Source organism: Nothobranchius furzeri, chromosome 8 (genome assembly GCF_043380555.1).
Source record: "Nothobranchius furzeri strain GRZ-AD chromosome 8, NfurGRZ-RIMD1, whole genome shotgun sequence".
NCBI classification, from domain to species: Eukaryota; Metazoa; Chordata; class Actinopteri; order Cyprinodontiformes; family Nothobranchiidae; genus Nothobranchius; species Nothobranchius furzeri.
This window is the reverse complement of record NC_091748.1, coordinates 49401249-49423490: the sequence shown is the minus strand read 5'-3', so window position 1 is coordinate 49423490 and position 22242 is coordinate 49401249. Positions and strand designations below refer to the sequence as shown.

The 22242-nt window shown below is 40.6% G+C and overlaps 1 protein-coding gene across 1 annotated transcript; it reads right to left on the bottom strand.

Moving 5' to 3' along the window:
- On the bottom strand, positions 1–22014 carry mau2 (MAU2 sister chromatid cohesion factor). The gene is made up of 18 exons (XM_015971617.3): positions 21734–22014; positions 21366–21449; positions 21154–21249; positions 17846–17940; positions 12352–12379; positions 12110–12265; positions 11881–12027; positions 11509–11599; positions 11311–11414; positions 10276–10353; positions 9418–9483; positions 9247–9330; positions 8850–8899; positions 8684–8761; positions 8483–8594; positions 1651–1741; positions 1385–1512; positions 1–1257 (listed from the first exon to the last, which is right to left on the bottom strand). The coding sequence occupies exons 1-18, from the start codon at positions 21965–21967 to the stop codon at positions 1183–1185; spliced, it is 1797 nt and encodes a 598-aa protein (XP_015827103.1). The 5' UTR covers positions 21968–22014; the 3' UTR covers positions 1–1182.
- Between the last annotated feature and the right edge of the window lie 228 nt (positions 22015–22242).

The following is a 22242-nucleotide window of genomic DNA, read 5'->3' as shown; positions in this document are numbered from 1 at the left end:
TTAATTCAATCATATTTTATTGGAAATTTATTGAAAACAACGTAAGAATTAAAAACAGGGGGACTGGATAAAATATGGCTAGTACTCAAGCTCAAAACTGTGTTTTCACTCCTTTAGTGCTTTAAATACAAAGCATTTGAGATAACTACATAGGAAAGCTAAAATACATGTCACACCTTACTAACTGTAATTTATAAAATGTCACTGTACAGTAAAGGTTCGACAAGAGGCAAATCTATACAAACAGACTGATAAAAGACAACTTAGAACTATCAAGACAAATGGAAAATATAACAAAATAAAATAAATTTATTTTACCATAAAAAAAATCAAAGTCTCAATTTGATTTTCAAAAAGTAATACACAAGAACAGGTATTACTCCATCTTGAAACTTAAATACATTAGTGACTCTGTGTTGTTTTAGGGTATTAGTGAACATAATATATAATTCTACTACCCGGTAGTTTTTAAATGCATCTTTAGCCATAGTGGATGGTGTTGTCTAAAAAAAAATAAAAAAAAAAAAAAAATCTACATAGCTAGTTTGTAAAAATGAAACTTCAAATATTGATATTCTGTGAAAATAAGTTACAAGTCCCTACATTTCCTACCATGAATCTTGTGCAAAAAAATATCAAAAACTTTATGTTAGCAACCCGGCTCAGAACCTATTGTACAGGGAGTCGGTGTCAGTAACTTCCATGCATGGGACAGAGAAAACAGCATCCATACAAAGAAAAGGCAAGGTGTAAAATATTTATCAACAGTTACAAAAATAGCATCACGAATTAATTTATTTCTTCTACATTTTTTACTGCCTCCATCAAACCCATTTTTTTCCCATTAAATGAAAAAAAGAGAAAACAACTGGCAAATGTGAGGAAAGGTTCTGAGGCGATGTGATCCTGCGAGTCTTTTACTCCTAACCAACAGTCTGACCCTGTTCTGGTGCCCCAAACGTGTCCATGCCGTCAGAGTCTAAGAGTTTTATAACTTTAAGGGGAAAAAATTTGAAAAGTAGACAATCAGGAAGAAATCTTGAGAAGCGAATAAAGTGAAGGTCCAACCTGTCACTTGATAAAATACAGTCAAGCTACAGAGGTGTGGATAGCAGGCTGTTAGGCATCAAATTGCTGTTTGTGATCGTTGACCAGCGATGGTCACAGGCACCACGAGGCTCCTCATAGCAAGCTTGCAAGGCTGGTGGTTGGACCATTCTGGGCTTGGATCTGGACAGGGGGAGGGCCATCGGTCCACTGAAAAACAGACATATTATAATAGCTGCAATAGAGGAGATGCATTTTAGAAAAAATAAACAAACATCTGGATCAGAAATACAAATGTGCATTTGTTACAGAACTGAAGTGAGATGTGATGACGTACACTGATGAGGTTATGCTCTGGGAGGCTGCAGGCAGCAATGTGGTCCTGCAGCAGCTGCTGGGAGAAATTCTGGTGCATCTGTGCTGCTTCATGGGCGTCCATGCCGTTTCCAAGAGCCTTGTTTAGGTCTGTGAGCACAGCACAGGCACGGGTTGCGTCGTAAACAAGGTGCACGAATCAAAAGCATATGTTGAGTTTATTCATAGTGGAGAATGAGCAGAGCATCTTCCACTGAATTATCTTGCAACACAAATACTTAAAACTACCTTTCAACAGAGCTGAAGACCAGAGCTGGACTGACATATCAGGGATTTTACTTGCCAGCTGCATGGCAGGAACCACCATGTTGTTACTTTCCTAAAAGGGAAAAGCAGAACTTTTCAGACAATTGAATCTGGGTCAACATCATCTTTGCAAAAAATAAACAATTCCTCCGTTTACACAAGTTCAAATTTAAGATTGTGTTGCTACAAACTCTAAAAAGGGAAGAGCTAGCCTTCCACGTGTTTAGCCCAGAAAAGCCAACAATTACTGAATGATTTATCAGATATTTTAATATATTCATGTGGTGTTCAGGGCTTAAAGAAATTAAGATTTCATAACCTGGAATAGAGGGTGTCTTATGAGGGAGGGAGCATGGACAATCTGACCAACACCACCAGAAGGTTTGATTCTTTATCAACAACCCTTTCAACTTCATGTTAAAAGAATTAGCCTAATAAAATTAAATAGCTGTTTCCTCTTAGCCACATTTATCCCAGAAGAGTGAATTAACATTTTTTTTTTCAATCTGCTAATGCACTTCAAATAAAAGTTCCATGCAGCTCACAGAAATGACCCTCTTTATAGTTTATTTCTTCCTTGTTTACTTCCCTCAACACATCCTTGTCACAAGAAACAACGCGTCCTCTCTGGGCTCGAGCGTACATTTGGTTTTGCTTTCTGTTGTGACATTTATCCATCCCAGACACTAGAAATGTATGAACTGTGTACACACCCAGCACACACAGGACTTCCTGTAGCCATGTTGGTGAAGACTTGAACTAAATAGTCAGTGTAAACCTTCTTTCCCGAATTCTCTCCGGTTTTTAAAGAAGCAGACTCCAATAACTTCCTTTACCACAGGTTCAAAAAGAGGAAGACATGTTTATGTTTATTTATTTGGCAGACGTTTTTATCCAAAGCGACTTACAATTTATAACCTGTAGGGCATGTTGTGATCTGTGGGGGAAGCCGGAGTACCCGGAGGAAACCCACGCATGCATGGGGAGAACACGCAACTCCACGCAGAAAGGCCACAGCCGAGTTTCGAACCTGCGACCTTCGTGCTGCGAGGCAACAGTGCTAACCACTGCGCTACCATGCAGCCCTTTGATGTATTATTGGCTACTGAAGTCTGTGGACTCCACACACACTCCAGTAACCTAATGAAACTGTCAGTCTGAATCTGGCTGCAGCTGAAAACGCCGCACCAAGAACCTTTACATAGAAAAGTGTTTTCTCTCTTTAAATAAGTCAACCAGAGTGCGAACACTGGCTCTGGCTTCATACACGTGGAACGTTTTTGTTCGTTTGTTTGGGCGCTTACATCAATCCCTCCCATTTCCTGCTCCATGTTCCTAAACCAAAATTAGGGATAGATTAAAAACTAAAGGGACCTGATAAATCCCTCCTATACCAGGTGTGAGCTAGAGCATTAAAAGCTTTCAGATCAAGAATAACAGAAACATTTATTTCTACAGGGTTCTTACACTTTTCCCACTGACAAATTCAAGCACTTTTCAAGCATTTCAAAGTACATTTTCAAACTGTTCAAGCACCATCAAGACAAAACTAGAACTGCAAGCAGTTATCAACGGGTTCCAAGCCAACCAGCGCAAGTCCCCCACCCGCCCTCACATGGCCCCGCCCCAACACGTTCTCCTGCCGGCACCCCGTCAGCTCACGTCAAGCTGCGCAATAAAAGGAACACTCAGGATAACTCATTGAACCTTTTGCACAGCTCTTACGAATATCTTTCATAGGCATGGCTGACTTCTCAATCCATATAACAATCCAGTTCCATCATTAAAGTTTTAAAGATCGTGGAGATTTAGTCATTTAAGTCACGTGTAGCTCAGGAGGTGGAACGGGGTTTCCAGTAATCAAAAGGTTGCAGGTTTGATCCCGACTCTGACCAGCGAATGCCGCCTCACCTCTCAGTGCGCCCAAGAGCAGCTGTGGCTACATTGCATCTCATTCCCACCAGCGTGTGACTGCGTGTATGAATGGGTGAAAGACTGAAACGGCCCCGCCCCCGCCTTCTCCATTCCTCGCGTCGCAAAGCCCCAAAAACACGTTCTCCTGCCGACGTCCTGTCAGCTCACTTCAACCGGCAGAATGAAATGAACACTCAGGAAAACTCTTTGAAACTTTTGCACAGCCTATGCAAAAATCTTTCATAGGTATGGTAAACATCTCAATCCCTATTGCAATTCAGTTCCATCGTTTAATTTTTAAAGATCATGGAGATTTAGTCAGTTAAGTCGTGCTTTATGGGACAGCAGTAGCTCAGGAGGTGTAGCGGGACTTCCAGTAATCGGAAGGTTACAGGTTCAATCCCGACTCTGACCAGAGAATGCTGCTGTTGTGTCCTTGGGCAAGACACCTAACCCGCCTTGCCTGCTGGTGGTGGTTAGAGGGACCAGTGGTGCCAGTTTTCGGCAGGCCTCACCCTTCGTCAGTGCACCCCAGGACAGCTGTGGCTGCATTGTAACTCATCCCCGCTAGCATGTGACTGTATGTGTGAATGAGTGAAAGACAGATTGTGTTGTAAAGTGCTTTGGGGGGTTGTAGAACCCTACAAAGGCGCTATACAAACACATGCTATTTACCATTTACTGTTACAATATTACTGACTATGCTTATTAAATTAATTAAAAATGTATTATTTTTAAAGGGGCATTATGGAAGTCTGACAGCCAAAACATGTACAGAAATAATAAATGTCTTCTTCATACATTCTCCTGCAATGCCCTGGTCCTGTAGAATGAGCCCTGGCATTTTTACTGTGATTGCCTGTTTTTCTGTTAAATCACAGAAAAAGAGAGATGCTCGGGTCGAGCAGGCTGCTTCATGCGCGTTCACGCTCAGGCATAGCCCGTAGCATTTGCTATCCGTAGCTTTAGCAGCAGAGAAAGAGGCAGTGCCACTTTGTCGCTGTTCCTAACGCCTAGTGACAAAGCTAGCTACATTTCTGAGGACCCTTAGCTACTTTTTCTAGAGATTTCCTGCAAATTAGCAACAAAATAGCCATTTCTGCTCCGATCCGTTCTTTGAACGTTGTTTCAGGTGTAATCAAGGATATACATGTTACAGATAAAAGTTACGTCACTGGTGCTTTAGCGCACCAAGTAAGACGTCGGACTCTCGTGCAGAAGACCCGGGTTCGATTCTGGGTGTGAACCTAGTTTATTTAGAGTTTCTTTTTTTACATTAATGGTATATTTTTTTACAGTAAGATGCCCACATTTTTATTTGAATTTATTTTTAAAAATAGCTTAAATTTGGTCAAAGTGGTCTTAAAAAGTCTTAAATTTGGCTCCCTTAAACCCTTAAACCTTGTCTCAGCTGTTATTTTCGTTAAGGAGTGTGCACGTACCGCATGCGCGCCTCGTGCACGAGTCTACTATTGAAGCTGCCGTTACGCTTTTGGCCTGAGGGGGCAATTGCGAGCATAAAATTTCAAAACTCCATAAAGTCCCTTTAAAGTAATTTCCAAAATATTCTTGGACCATCATGGGGTCATAAGAATTCAGGTTTTGTAATTTTATTGTTTCTAAATAAAACATTTTTCAAAAAATATTTATATTGAGATTTATAATTAAACTAACCGAAACAAAAACTTTATTATAAAATCCTAATTTGCTCTAAAGATTACCAAACAACAATTTAAACATCAATAGTATATTGGGAAGAATATTAGTACTTATTAATGTCTCTAGATTTAATGCAATTTCAACAAAAACCATGAGTTTCATTTCATGACTTACTGATCAAATGATTTTAAAAAACCCTGAAAAATCCATAAATTATCATAAAATTACCTAAATATTCTCACGTGGCAAAGTCAACATGTGGAATACGAGGCTGTTGTTTTTAAATCAGTTGCTTTAAAAAAAATTGGTAAACAATTTTAAGGAACACACCCAAAATTAAAATATTCATAAAAATAGAATGCTACTTTACAAAATTAGTAGAAAATTCTCAGATAACTATAGGTACATGTGGAATGTTGTATATGGTTTATATTTACTCTCTATATAAAAAATATTCTAACAAAAATTATTTACTTTTTTATTCAACAATACTGAAAAACTGACATCAAGTAAATAATTCCTAAAAAAAAAAAACAATGCTTTCGTACAAAAATCTCAAAATATTCCTTGATTACCTTTATGATGTGGGACATCTGCCTATATTTTTATGAAAATCATAAATGTTAAACTTATCTTAAAATAAAAATATATTTGCGTTATTTGCCATCAATAAAAATTAGTCCTAATATTAAACACAAGGGGGTGCTCAAATCAGGACTATATTTTAAGTGTTTCATGAAACACGTAAGGGTAAACTCTGTGCCAAATTTCAAGAAGTTTGGCATAATGGAAATTGCGCTACAACTGCTAGCCTAAAAATGCACTTTTGTAAATAGAAACAGTCAACCTCTTCACATTTAGTTATATGAACTAATCACTATGCAGTTAACATAACCTAAAAATATTTGCCTCTTACGAGCAAACAATGATTTTTAGTAATTTTTTCAAATTTAAAATTGAAATGATTGATAGATAGATCATTACCATATTGATAATGTTGTCTTAAGACTATATAATGATGACATCTACAAAATTTCTTGCAGATCCATTTAGCCAGTTCAACAGTATAAATTCTTGCCATTTATAGCGCCCCCTAGGGCAACATAGTACTCTGCTGCCCGCGTCCTTCATGCTCACAACACATAAACGGAAGTGACGTCACGGACAGCTGGCGGCTCTGACGAAGGCGGAAGTTCCAGCCGAAACATGTCAGCCAAAGGTAAAATAACATCAATTACACGGTGTTAAATAAGAAAAATGAAGACGATTATGAATCAACACGCAGAACGAACATTCAGAAACATTTTTGTAGCCGTTTAGTGTCAGACAGATAAAGTAGTTTTCGTAGCCGTGGTGCAGTGCCACGCCTGAGTCTATGTAGGGGAAGCACCGGAGATTATGTTTTTTCACAGCTTTTGGCACGGTCTGCGTGTTTTGCACCAATTAATGACGAAACTCACAACACAGCGGTCGCAATGTGCCGATGTTTCCTTCCATTCTGCTCTACCAGCAACTCTTCCAGTTTTACAAAGGCCATTTGTTTTGGCGACGTCTGCTGATGTCCTGCTCAGTGACTCCATCGGGCCATTCTGAGTACCTACTGATTAGAAACCTGCACTGAAGCCCTAGGCCCTCGGGTCGGCCCGGCCCGATGGCCGGGCTTCGGGCCAACAACTGTGCAATGACCTCGAACACGGGTCGGGCTCCTTTATTTTTAATCGAAATCATTAAAAAAAAAATTAAAACACTTACACGCAGCAGTAGAGCCCTGCGCGGGACTGTTTTCTTCATCCCGCTCCTGCCTGCTCCCGCTGAATTTCTGACCATTACAGCCTGCAACCGCAACGTGTGTTACACTCCCGCCCGCACCTGCAGCGTGCATGTCTACTCCCGCCCGCAACCGCAAAACTCGGAGAAATTATTACCTCACAATAAAAGAGATGTATTGAGTTTGCGTCCTCAACATGTCATTTTATACGTTATCCGCTTTCACCGCGGCGCTGCGCTCCATTTCAATCAGGCTGTACAGCAGGATTTCCCCTAGCGATATTTTCTCTAACTCTGATTGCTTCATGCTATAGATCGCTGGAAAGCTGCTTTTATGTACTTTTAGGAATCGTTGGAATTATTTGAATCTGATCAGCCATTCAAAAGTTATAAAACGGAGCATTTTGGATGACAAACTCGGCACGTCTCTGAATCTGTGTTGTGATTCGTTGCGCTCAAGACAGGGAATCCCGGTGGATACCGTAATGTATTGTATATGCATGGAAAGCCCCATTTTTAATCTTTTCAGCACTTTTGGAATTTTAATGATATCTTGAACTAGAGCAGGGATCGGCAACCCGCAGCTCTGGGAACGCATGCGGCTCTTCCATCCATCTGATGCGGCTCTCTGTGCTTGTAAAATAATGAATGGATATTTAAATAAAATGCTTTATATGTTACTGAATTAATTTTATATCTGTAAGTCAATTCTATGTGAAGATTGTCTGCGTAAACCTGAACAGGTCCAACCCGGTCTACTGTGAGACCGGGTTGGGTCACGCTTGTGCGTAATCATAGGCGCTTATATGAGCTGAAGAGGATGTGAGATTCTGGGATTCTCCTCAGACGGCTCCTGGATGCGTCGCACATTGGAGACAGGAACAAGCACTATTCAGCCAAAGTTTCATAATCAGGGAACATTTTCTAAGTGACAAGTCTCTCTGAGCGACAGGGTTTGGAAAACACTCGCTTCAGTGGCAGGAAGCTTCCCGCATGCACTTCTGCGACGCTCGGATCCTGCACATCTTTAACACATTGGTCAAGATAGATGCACTTTGTTTTCATTTAGTTGGTTAAAAAAAAGTCGGGCTTGGGCTCGGGCCGGGCCAGAGAATCCTGAAAACCTTTTCGGGCCGGGTCGGGCTGGGGCTCCACCCCCTCGGGCCGGGCCGGACACGGGCTCAGATTTTAGGCCCGTGCAGGGCTCTACTACTGATGTTCAGGGGAGCTACGCATCCAGCAAAAGTCTGGTAAAAAGTTTCTATTGTGGAAACAGACCTAATATAAATAAAATTGTTTCTCTGCATCACTCTGGAACAGAATATTCCTAATTTTGGAAATACTACGAGGTGAAATTATAAAGGCAAATCCTGGTCAAAACTTCCAAGGTTTCTGGATGTAAAACTAGCTCTAGTTTCTTTCTTTCTTAAAGTAAGCAGTAAAATAATTTTGTATGCTAAGTGTTTGTTCTTACTCGGTGGTTGCCCAGTACATAAAAAATGTGGCCAAGCAGAACCAGAGAGCAGGCAGTGAGTCTGTTCAGATCCTCAGCATTCGACATCTTCAGGGTTTCTCTCAGGAAACGTCTGCAACACATTACAAATAAAAAATAAAAATCATGAGCACTAGAGCGTGTTTGCATCTTTGGAGACCAGAAGTTTTGAGGTCTGCATACTTTGCTTCGTTGTAACGCCCCTGAAAAAAGGACAACAGCCCCCTGATGTAGAAGGCTGCAGCACGGAGGCAGTGGGAGCTGAAATCAAACAGACACAAAGCATGTACCTTTAACTAAGACAACTAAACACTGCTTTTATGTTGCGATAATGCACAAAAAGCCTTACCTCACTGGGAAGTTGTGGTCTGGGTTTATCCTCTCCAAGAGATTGTATAACTGAAAAGAACACAAGAACAAAAACACATCAAAACACATTCTTCTCGTACTTTTAGCAATAAGAACAACTTGTGCTCTTACTCTGTAGGACAGTATTTTAATTCTTTTCTAATCCAAGTGTAAAAAAAGAAAACCGTCTAAGTGAGTTTAATGATGCCCTCTGGTGGAGATCTGGTGCGACGGCAACACCGTCTATGGATTTAAATGCGTTTCATTAGCTGGTGGAAGAGCTGTCACTCATTTATTCAATCTTATGTTCATAATTACACCGACCTTTAACTACTACCTGCAGTGTATTGTGACTGCAATAATAATAAAAAGAAAAACCTAATATTTTTTTAAGTGACCTCTTGGTGTCGGTTTCCTTCCCTTATGTACACACTAGCCAAGTTGGTCACAATGTACGTCCACAGCTCCTGGTGAGTGGTGAGCTGAAATACAACAAACGTTTGGAGTATAAAGCAGAGAAATAGAGAGATCAGAACAATTACGGTGCAGGTGAAGACAAACGTGCTCACCTGTAATGCTGTAGTAAACTGAGCTTCTGCGTTGTCCATGCAATTCACAGAGATACAGTACAAACCCTGGTGGATTGAGACAAAGAGACAAAAACAAACCGATGACTAAACACTTCATTGACTATCATTTTAAATTTACATTTAAACATTCTCCATTCTTTAGAGGGTTTTCTAATCCTAGAGTTTCTCCGTCCATTTTCTATCAGAAGCTAATGCAGCAGATAGGTGTAGGAGACTATTTTCATGTTCAGCCAGACTATAGTCAGAAATAATCAGTAAAAAATGTTTTCTGTGAAGTTGATCTTTAAATTGTTCTACCACTTTAAAACAACCAGTTTTATATTCCAACGTGGGTACTTTAGCATATTTGTGAGAGGCTGGACAGTGTACTGGCGGTGAATGGGAGAAGCTAGATTTGTTTTAAGATGAACACACAAGGGTGTAAGTGCACTACTGCAACAAAGATGGTCACAATTCAATATCACCACCCCACATGCCAGTGGAGTTCTATTATTTTGTCCTATTTTTGGAGTGACAAGTGTTGAAAATAGTACTTAATTGCTGAACCATATCCTGATCTAAAGTAAACGTGGGGTAGAAAGGCTTGGATGGGGGTGCTTTTATTAAAAACTGAGATTCCTCTGAAAAGAGGATCATATGAAAACCTATGACAAACCACTACTGTGTAGGACAATCCACTATAGTGACAGGAGTGTGTGCCATCATATCTGAACTAATCACATTTTAGTGTTCACAGAAAATGACCAGAGCGATTGGCCCGGCCTGACGTGGTCAGTGGCAGACAGAAACCAGAGGTACACACCAGCAACAGACAAGAGCTTAGACTTCAATACTCACTAGTAGAGTGTGCAGCTGAGCAGCATGGTTGGTGAATAACCTGGGGGACTGCTGGCACAGCTGACAAACCTGTGAGATCTGAACAGACAGAAAAGAAGGAGTTAATGGAAAACACAAAACTGAGTTTCAAGGTTTCTAGAACAAACATGTTTTATGTATTTAGCAGACGCTTTTGTCCAAAGCGACTTACAAGTGATAATCGGCATGTTGCCCTTGAGGTCAACAACAACAATAACAACAACTACAAATAATTTCCAGTCAGTTGTAGGTGGCAGTGAGGCAGCATGATGACTCATGGAGAGGAGGGAACAAGGAGTGGACAGTAGAGGGGGGGGGGGGGGTGCAGGGAGGGTGCTAGTTTAGAAGATGCTCTCTGAAGAGCAGGGTCTTCAGGAGTTTCTTAAAAATCGAAAAGGAAGCCCCTGTTCTTGTAGTGTTTGGTGGGTCATTCCACATTTGTGGAACGTGACATAACATGAATCATTTCAGGGTATCTGCAGGTTTAAGGGAGCCAAATTTAAGACTTTTTAAGACCTTTTTTAAGGCCACTTAGACCAAATTTAAGCTATTTAATGATTAAATTTAAGCTTTATTTTCCAGCTATTGCCTGGAACCGGTGCCAACCACGTCGCAAACATGGGATTAGCCATCCAGTTACATTAAACTTGCACTTCCCCATGGCGCAAGCTCCCACTAGTTTAACCAGCTAATGCGCTCATCTAAAAATAGCCCCCTTTCACAACCAACTGAATGTGTACAGTTCCGCTTACGCCAATATCATACACAAAAAATGCTGAAGGCTAACTAGAAATTCATGAAAATTTCATAGAAATAAAATAATCTTGTTTATTGGGTCTTTGAAAATTTAAGACCTTTGGAAACTGTATTTAAGGATTATTTGTCATTTTTAAGGATTTTTAAGGCCTTAAATTTGGAAAAGCTAATTTAAGACTTTTTAAGGACCCGCGGATACCCTGCATTTACACGATAAGACACGAAACCCAAGAGACGATCATGGGGAGATAAACAAAGTACCTCTTGTAACGCTGTGGCCTTGTGCCCTGTGACGAGTCGGCACATGATGATGTGCTCCAGCAGAATGACTTGAAAGGTAGACAGGATGGGGCTGCAGTCCAACACTGAAGAATAGAATAATAAATATCAGTATGCAAAATTTAAAAAGAAAAGCTCGCTACGAGGAATGTCAAGCATGATGTAATGTTAAAGACTCACTTTTGAGTTTCTCTAGTTGCATAAGAGCCTTGTCTGTGTACTTCTGGGCTTTCTCCAGATAGCCTGCTTGCATGGAATGCATGACTGTCACCTGAAACACGACGAAGCAAAAGCAGGTTTTTAACTAATGTGTCCTCAGGGTCAGGCGAATGTGAATCACTCATTGTTATTCACCATCCCTCTGGTACCCTAGCAACAAGCTCTCATTGGTAGGACGTGATTCCTTTTCTTTCAAGAAAATTTTCAAACTCATCTTTCACACAACCTACATGAGTGTTTGCTACTAATCAAACATTTGTGGTTGTTTACTCTGTAATGACAGTAAGAACAATAACAGCAGGTGAACAAACAAAAAAAAAAACTCAGCATTACCAAATATACAAGGACACACATGTGCTCCTTGGGCAGCCAGTGGAAAAGGTCTGCTGGGTTGGTGGGCAGGATCTCATCATCCTGGAGTGTAGAGATGGTCTGGATACACTGCTGCAGCTGCTTCAGGCACGGCTTCACGCTCTTAACCTGGAGGGGAGGGGGGACAAACAACCAAACACTGTCATCAGTTATGTTTTAAACATCCATCCTCCTTAAACAGATCTCCTACCTGTCCAGCATCCAGGTAGTGTGTGACCTGTAGTACCAGGAAGAAGACCCTCAGAGACTCCTTCTGGATCGGGTTTCCCTGCCAGTTTTCTACTATAGTTCCACACAGTGTGAGAAGAGGATGAACCTCACCAAGCTTCCTCTCCATTAGCAGCAACTAGAAGGTTGGAAGTCGCCATAATCAATGTTTAACGTACACAATTATACACAAGATGAAAGAAAGAAAGAGGTTAGAAAACTCACCATTCCTTTACTGAGAAGAAACAAAGCTCTGAAAAAATACAAGAAAGTAATCAGAAACTATTCTGACTTTAAATATCCCTTTCAGTAGACAACCATTCATATTAATAATATAAACTCATAATAAAGTGTCTTTGTTACGTTTGTACTGCGTTTGTTTCGGATTTCGTTAGCTCTTCGTTGCACACAGTGTGATGAGGGTTTGTTTCTACCATTGCCGACATGTTTCAACGTCACTGCCGTCGTCTTCGTCAGGGTAACCACCAGGTGTTGGTGGCGTCACTTCCCTTTATCCTTTGTCCCTATTCATGGTCCTGGGTCCATGCCTCCTTATTTCAACTGCTTCTTTGATCCATCTTTTAAACTTTTGATGCTCCGTGTGTTATGCCCGTCCATTATACGATTTTCTCTTGTACAGCGGTCAGTTATGGCAGATTTTTTATTGTGCTTTCTGCTTCCCGTTTTGCTGTTCTTGTGTCTTCGACTAGTTTCCTTCTCGCACTCGTTACTATGTTCTATTGTTCATGTGTTGAGTTGGCGTCCGGTTTCTCCTATGTATGTTTTATTGCAGAGTTTGCACGGGATTTCCTATGACTCCACATTTTTGTGCCGATTATATTTAGTCTTTTCCAGTCTTTTTCTAACTGTCTTATAAGTAGGGCTGGGCAATATGGACCAAACTTATATCTCGATATCTTTTTGCTGAATTCTGGTATTACGATGTATATCTCGATATTTTTCCTCCTGTAAAATATTTACAAGTTAACTCACTTCAAGCTGTCTTGAGAAATTATATACATAAATCAGTAGATTAAATGCATAAAAATGTATTGATTCTTGTCAAACTTTAACCTTAGTGCCTATTCTCTGGTACAGATGTCTACACACACACACACACGCACGCACGCACACTCGCACACACACACACGCACGCACGCACACACGCACGCACGCACACACACACTAGAGCTAGAGGTGTATCAAATGTCCCACAGGCACTTTTTAATTATATATTTATAATTAAAGTAAAATGATTTAAATTTCATCTAGAGGTGGCCCATATCGTCTATTTCTTGTCCACAGAAAAAATAATCTATCATGTTAAGCTAAATTTATGATGATGTAATTGCATCTAATGGGTCCTGCACTGTGGAGATATTAGTTATCAGGGCAAACATGGCTGGAATCTAACAGTATTGACTCATATAAGCGATTATACTGTAATGACTCAAGAGTCTCTGGTTGCTCTTTTATGAGTATTATTTTCGGGCTACGGTCGCCGTAACCCACGCCTTACAAACTCTTAAAGGGACTTTACGGAGTTTTGAATTTTTATGCTCGCGATTGCCCTCTCAGGCCAAAAGCGTAACGGCAGCTTCAATAGAAGGCTCGTGCACGAGGCGCACATGCTGTACGTGCACACTCCTGAACGAAAATAACAGCTGAGACAGGGTATCTGCAGGTTTAAGGGAGCCAAATTTAAGACTTTAAGAACTTTTTTTAAGGCCACTTTGACCAAATTTAAGCTATTTTTAAAAATAAATTTAAGCTATAATTTCCAGCTATTGCCTGGAACCGGTGCTAACCACGTTGCGAACATGGGATTAGCCATCCAGTTACCATTAAACTTGCCCTTCCTCATGGCGCAAGCTCCCACTAGCTTAACCAGCTAATGTGCTCATCTAAAAATAGGCCCCTTTCACAACCAACTGCATGTGTATGGTTCCGCTTTTGCCAATATCGTACACAAAAAACGCTGAACACTAACTAGAAATTCACGAAAATTTTATAGAAATAAAATAATCTAGTTTATTGGGTCTTGGGTAATTTAAGACCTTTGGAAACCATATTTAAGGATTATTTGTCATTTTTAAGGATTTTTAAGGCCTTAAATTTGGAAACGCTAATTTAAGACTTTTTAAGGACCCACAGATACCCTGTGAGACAGTCCCTTGTGTGTGTGTGTGGCCTGGAGGACAGAGGACAGGAGAACGTGTCGCTAATTAATTAAATAATTTGGTTCTGTACCTTTCTCTTCAGCAGAGCCAACAAAGGTTTATGATGGGTCAGTCCTCCTGCATGCTCAGATCATTCCCTTCCCTTGCTTGGAAAATTGTTCCAAAATGAAAGTTGAACCCACATCTTTTTTTTCTGTGAATTCAATGCCGTTCGGCGAGTCTCAAATAAAAATTTGGGCATCTTACTGTAAAAAAAAAATACCATTAATGTAAAAAAGAAACTCTAAATAAACTATGTTCACATAAAGAATCGAACCCGGGTCTTCTGCACGAAATCCCGAAGTCTTACTAGATGAGCTAAACTAGGGCTGCTCAATTAATCGGATTTTAATCACGATTACGATCTGAGTTTCGAACGATTATAAAAAACAAAACAAGCCGATTATTTGCTCCTCCCACTTGCGCTGCCCTGAGTTGCAAATGAAGCGCTCCTCCGGTGTTGCCAACTTGGCGACTTTGACGCTATTTCCAACAGCTTCTCAGACCCCCTTCTTGACTTTTTAAATCTTAAAAGTACCTAGCGAACACCTCAGAAACATCTCTGGTAACCCTTAGCTACTTTCTGGATAACTGTCGTCGACGTTTCCTGCAGGTTAGCTAAACACTCCGCCTGCGCTCCGGACCGTTCTTCAGGACATTAGGAAAGGGAATGATGTAGTGATGTGCCAGTCGCTACAGAAACGGCTCTCGGAGCCGGCTCCCTGTTGGATTAACCAGAGTGAGTGACACACACCCCACCTGCGGACTTCTGAGCCGCTAAAACCGGCTAAATGTGCGCGTGCTAAACACACGTGCAGCTTGCCCAGTTTGCTGTGAGAGCAGGTTGGGGGGTGGGGGGGTGCAGCTGTGGTTGGGACAATTATTACATTAACTGATGGACTTGTAAATAAATAGTTTATAAATAAGGTAGAAATAAGTTCCTCACGCTGATAAATAATAACTAATCTCTCTGAGGACACAGTGCTAGTGCACTCCTACAGCACCTTGACACGACTTCAATAAATGTTATGCAACATTTTGTGAACATCAATTTATTTGCGTTTATTTGTTATAAATGCCACAGTATAATTCTTGCTGTCAGTATTTGCCAGATGTTGGTGTTTGGGTCTGTACTGGTTAGACTTACATGAGTTAAACCAAGGTCTACAGCCCTTGGGTCATAGACTATGAGCTATAAGTATATTGGTCTTTTTATACTGGGGATCAGGAGTTATTTTAGTGATCATCTTGTTTCTTATTTATTTTTGCCCTGATTGTGCCCTGAGAAATTTTATGACTGAATAAAAACAAATAAAATCAACATAAATAGAAAAATCGTCCTAAATAATCGTGATCTCAATTTCAGTCACCATAATCGTGATTATTGATTTTGCCATAATCGAGCAGCCCAAAGCTAAACCACCAGTGACATCATTTGTATTTGTATTTGTATCTGTAACATTCATATTGTGGATGACAGCTGAAACAACATTCAAAGAACGGTTCGGAGGGCTATGCCTGAGCGTGAACGCGCATGAAGCAGCCTGCTCGACCCGAGCATCTCTCTTTTTCTGTGATTTTACAGAAAAACAGGCAATCACAGCAAAAATGCCAGGGATCATTCTACAGGACCAGGGCATTGCAGGAGAATGTATGAAGAAGACATTTATTATTTCTATACATGTTTTGGCTGTCAAACTTCCACAATACCCCTTTTTCAACAGAATCGCTCGTAACGGAGTATTTACTAGCATAGCAAAGCAGAGCAGAATAAAACGGAACCGGAACAAAATTTCTCACCCGTTGAGCTCACCTTCAAAATAAAACGTTAACCCTATAGTTTACCATTCAAACCCTTACAATAAGTTTGAGGTGATTTGGACACTCCGACTATCCGTAGATGTTTTCTGATTACACAGGGGAGGGAAGGGTTTGGCTTGTCTCTCTGCACAAGCAGGATGGAAAAACAGAACTCTTGTTGGCATTGAACGTCCCCAAATAATTAAAAACCAGGACGCCAAATGCAAAGTTTAGAGCTGCACATTTACCCAGAGGATCTCAGATTGAGCAAACTTGTGGGAATAGACGTAATAACCACTTAGAGACGGAGCAACATGCCGCTAGCATAGCGGCTAATCGCTAGCATAGCAGTTTGACCAGTTATATCAACATAAAGATATAAAGTCATCCTGTTTAAACATGATATCGATATTTTTAAAATATCGATATATGGCCCAGCCCTACATATATGGTTTTGTTGGTGTGTTTACGTTGTGTTTTTTCATTGCCGTCATAATCTTTTCTGTTATGCCTTTGATGTATGGAAGTGTAATTACTGGTTTTGGCTCAGTGTTTTCTATTTTTTTGTTTTGGTTCGTATTTTCTTTTTGTTGTTACTTGTTGCTTTCCTTTGTTATTAGCCCATGCCGGGTATCCACACGTTTTTAAAGCGTTTTGAATGTGTTGGTCTTCTTGTCTGCGTTGCTCTTTTTCTGTTATTATGTTTGCTCGGTGGTAAAGTGTTCTGATTACTGACATTTTATGTATGGTAGGATGTTCAGATGTCCATGATAAATATCGGTCTGTGTGTGTTGGTTTTCTGTACAGTATGTGTTCATGTTCAGGGTCCCATCTCTCTGTCTGGTTATTTTCATGTCCATGAGAGTTTGCTGCCTCCTTCTTCTTCGTATGTAAATTTTGTTGCTGGTGTCATTGATGTCATTCAGGTGTTCCGTTAGTGTTTCCGTTTGTCCTTTTGGAATGATGCCTAATATGTCATCTACGTATCGATTCCATAACTTGATTTCACAGTCCGGGGGGGGGGGGGGGGGGGCAGTGGTTATGGCTTTATGCTCTATGTCCTCCATGAAACCTTCTCAGAGGGTAGCTGACAAGGGGTGTCCCATGGCAAAGCCTTCCTGTTGTTTGTAGATGGTTCCATCGTATTTGAAGTATGTTGAAATTGCTATTAAATGTGATATCATCTGTTTGTTCTTCTGAGTAGAGTTTTATCCTGTTTGAGTCTGTTGACTACTATATCAATGGTTTGTTTGGGTTGGTGTTTGTGTGAACGGGGATGTAACGTCGTGTGAGATTAGTGTGTCCCTGTCGTCAACAGTGATCTTTTGAAGTTATTTTGCTAGTTTCGTGCTATTTTTGCAATGTCGGTCTGTGTTACCTAGTAGCGGACTGATGATTACGTCGAAACATGTCGGCAAAGGTAAAAACAAACCCTCATCACACTGTGTACAATGAAGAACTAAGAAAACAAAATCATAATAAAGTGTGTTACACAGAGGTAATAAACAGGTATAAATTACTAAATCTTCTCACTGACGACATAATACGTTGGTTTGTGCCCATTTGATGAATGACACTTTCTCCGTTCAGCGGAATCCTTAAATGTCCCAACAGCAGCTAATAAGGAGACATTTTGCATGCACTTTGGATGGCCTCGCCGTGAAATGTGCTTTGTAAATAAAATGGAATGGAACATTTACCTGGTATATTCTGAACCCACCACTCGGGCGTACTCGGCTCCGACTCCCAGAAGGTCACATGCCGACACCAAGTCTTTCTCCAGTGTATGAAGTTGCTGCGAGAGAGAAATAATGGCTCCATCACTTGATACTCTCTTGTGAAAAACAAACACAAGCACTTTATTTAACACGGACTCATTCAAAATGTCATTAGTGTTTATTTAACTGCAGAAACACTTGATTTGAATATGAAAAAAATGAAATTATATCATTCAGGAACAAAAAAATAAATAAAATACAAAGCAACGGCATTCTGCTGGGACTTTGTCACAGAAACTCAGTTTTAAAACCTGACCGATCTGCTTCTGTTTTGATAAGCGTGTTTCTGTGTGAGAAATCTGTGTGCAGCTCTCACTGATAACTAAGGATGGGTACCTTTGACATTTGAATCGATTCGGTACTAATTCCCGGTACCTAGGAATCGATACCGGTACTTAACTGTACCAATTTGATACTTGTGAGTGTTCATTATTTTAATTCTCTTTTATAATTAAATATATATTTTTCTCAATGTATAACCATATTTGATAAATATCACGATAAATAACATTCAACTGTTTGTATTTTAACATCGTCCTTGTAGTTTTATAAGTTGATAATTAAACTGAAGCAAACATCTTTGCTGTGAACTAAATTTACTGTGTATCTTCATTCCTTTTGCCGTCTTTTGTCATTTGATTTTTCCTACTGGGAAGTTAGAATTTCCAAGGAGAAAGCGAACGCACCATTAGCTGATAACAACGGTGGCAATGGAAGCTAACATATCTTTTTATTATGTGAAGTGCCTTGAGACGACTCTTGTCGTGATTTGGCGCTATATAAATAAAATTGAATTGACTCAAGCTAACGTTATCTTAAACAGTTTATTTAACTGCTGGAGCAGATTTAAACGATGATGCCTCACACTTAGATCGTTGTCACTGGTTTCATCTTCACCCAATCACCCGTCGCATTTAGTAAAGTGAAGCCAAACTTTAGAGCGCATTCATGTTCTTCTAGTCAGAAATTCGGAGTTCCGAGGAGAAAGCAAATGCACCATTAGCGAAACAGAAGCTAACATATCAAGCTAACGTTATCTTAAACATTTTATTTACCTTCCGGAGCAGATTAAGATGAGGATGTCTCACTTAGATCGTTGTCGCTGGTTTCATCATCACCCAGTTACCCATCACATTTAGTGAAGTGGACCCAAGCTTTAGCGTGCGTTCTTTCTTCCATGCTGCTCTGTTTACAACTCGCTTGCAGCGACCGACGACAAAACGCTCTTGCGCATGCGCAGCTGTCTAGGCAAGTTCTCATTATGAAGGACGGGTACCGAAACGAGGCACCGTTTGAAATGACGTGAATCAGTACTCAGTCGGTACTATGGAATTCAGTCGGTACCTTAAAAAGTACCGATTTCGGTACACATCCCTACTGATAACTGGTTCAGATGTTTTACATTAAGCATGAAAATGAGTAGCAAGTGGATTTAAAGAGGTAGAACGTTTTCTACGTGCTTTCGGAACGTAACTCAGGCATCACGTTTACCAACAGGAAGGAGAATGAGCGAGCTGCATTGTGGGTTATAACAGCATCAGAGTTTGGAGAGTTTACGGCTAGATCAGGAGCTGCACCTGAATAACAAATGCTTCCATGTTTAAACTACTTTAAGCTAATGTGAGGGCCTTTTAGCATTTTGAGGAGAATTACACAAGTTCATAAAGAAAAAAAGACTACAGAGGAAAATTGACAGCACCAGTTCCCTACTGAGGACGTTTCATCCCACCAATCACAAGCTTGCGATCTCCGTCACTTTGGACAAATATTTAAAAATTTGGGAACGTCTCTGTCAGCCTCCGTGAGCCTGTTGGACAGCCCTTGCACCAATGCATAATGATGTTGCACGTAGGGTTGTCACAATACTAAAATTTCAAACTCATTTCGATACTGGGAAAAAAAACTCGATACTCGATTTCGATACTATTTAAAAACACCAATTTATTGAACAAGCTTATTCAAAAAATAACATTCCTCAATTTATATTGCAAAAATTAAATGTTAAGAATTAAGTGTATTAAGTGCTTAAACCTTTCAAGTATCAGCATTTTTTAAAACGTGCATACAAAAACTGGCGAAAGTTAACACTTTAAATCATGAATTGTCTCACTATATATACACTATTTGCAGAGTGATGTTTTGCTGCTTAAACACTGTTTAAGTTGCATTTTTGTCATAGCTGTATTGCCATATGTTTTGTTCTGTACTTTTGAACAACTCTGTTGGTCAATAAAGGGAGAAAACGAATTTCTCCACAGTAGGACAAAGGTACATCTAATCTTAATAAAAACAGATTGGCGCACGGCAGTGACGTCATTAAAAGTGCCGGCTAGATTAGCCGCGGCTAGTCTGTTTACGCCTAGAAATCCCAGACCCGCTCCAAACAAACAGGGGGAATCACGATAATGATTCCTAACAAAACCTTTCGACATGAAGATGTTTTGGTGCAGATGATGTCTTATTTCGAGGCTGCACCATGGGTGCCCGTCCGCACCCGTTACATGGATATACACTGATGGCGATTTGCCGATGGATCTAAATACCCCGGGGAATCCAAGTAGCACCAAAGTTGTCAGCGTGAGTAAACAAACGTACTGCATGCTAGAAATTAAGTCCGGGTTGCAATAAACGGGAGTTTTCCTTTAAGCACATAAGCGTGAATATACAACTACGTGTAGGACTTGGTATGCTAATTAAGTTGGGCTGTGAAGCGCCTCCCAAATTCGCTGTTGCCATTGTTAACAAAACTTGGATCGGAGACAACTCGCGTGGGAAATTGCAATGTAGCCACGCGGCGTCTTCTTCTGTTCGTCTGGGAGGCGGAGGCTGCTTTACGGCATCTGGCTGTCGTGCGTGTCGGTGTACTTGACGAAGGCTGTGTATATGTGAGACTCCATAATATTGATACCACAGGGATGGAATATCTAATCTAGATACCACTTTTAGTATCGATTTATATCTAGGTATCGATTTTTTTGACAACACTAGTTACACGTCTTCGTACGACGCAGATGGAGAAGTATTAATCAGTCTTCTGGGAGGACAAACCAGCTATGATGAACTTGTGACATCAGCGCCTCCGGTCACTTCCTACTGTAAGGCAGGATTTATTTTACACGGTTTGATTGAAACGACATCACATGTGAATAATCAGAAATGCTGAACTTTTTAACATTGGGACCACCAAATCTGAGCACTTGTTACATTCTTACCACGGTGTTAATACATACCGCTAGCTGGAACAACAGTCTGCAGTGCCAGTACGGGGTTTGCTGGGAAATCTGGATGGCTTTACGCAGCAGAGGTTTTGCAGAGTCAACCAAATTCTGAAAATTCATAGAAATCGTCTTAGGGATGTCACAGTGCAGGATAAAGTACACCACCACCCGTGATTGCTGTTTCTACCAAATAACATAAATTGTCGTCAATTACACGAGCTTACCTGTTGGCAGAAGAGTTCAGACAAAATGCTTGCAGCTTCGAATTTGACATCTTCGAATTGGGGAAGTTGTTGAGATATATACCACTGCGAAACAAAAGGTTTGCTAATGTCACTTTGAGCCTATGATCACTTCACAATGCTGATTTTCAGCTAACATTAGCTAATTGAATGCGGCACCAGAACCCAACAAACAGTTGTCCAAATTAAGACTCCAACAGAGCTTCCGTCTTCACATTTGAACAATTTAGGCTTTTTGAATAAATGGTTATTTAAACACTTCCGCCGGCCGTTGTTCTCACCGCCGGCGGCCTAAACCCGTCCCCCTCTCCTCAGCATCCCCGCTCTTTCCTACATCTAACGCCCCTCACCGCTTTCTCTAGGTGGCTGCGGGCCAGCTCGCTGTTCTTGGTGTGATGGTAGAGAACCGAGCCCAGTTGGAGATGTGTCCGAGCCTCAATCCTCTGCGGGGGCTTAAACTGAAACACTGCCTGTAGGCAGTGGACACACAGTCGTATTTTCGGCGGACTGGACGTTCGGAAATGCTCAGCGAAGCCGAGAAGGGCGAGGTACCAGCGATCCGGGGCCTCTACGTTTGACGCCATTTTCCCAGACAACAACAAGTTTTTCAGCGCTCCAACCAGACCCGCGGGTTGCCAGGTTTGGTTCCAGAGGCAACTGCCGAACAAGCTTCGTCTGAGTTTTCCATAAATGTTAAAGAAAAACATAATACCAATCGTATTTTCCTTTATTGACTAATAAAATAAAGCAAAACGAATGTTCAAATGTACCTAACGTTTCATTTCAGTAAACGAATAACCAGAGGGACAATAACACATTTTTCTTTTCTTTTTTAATAATTATTTTGTTTGTATTTATA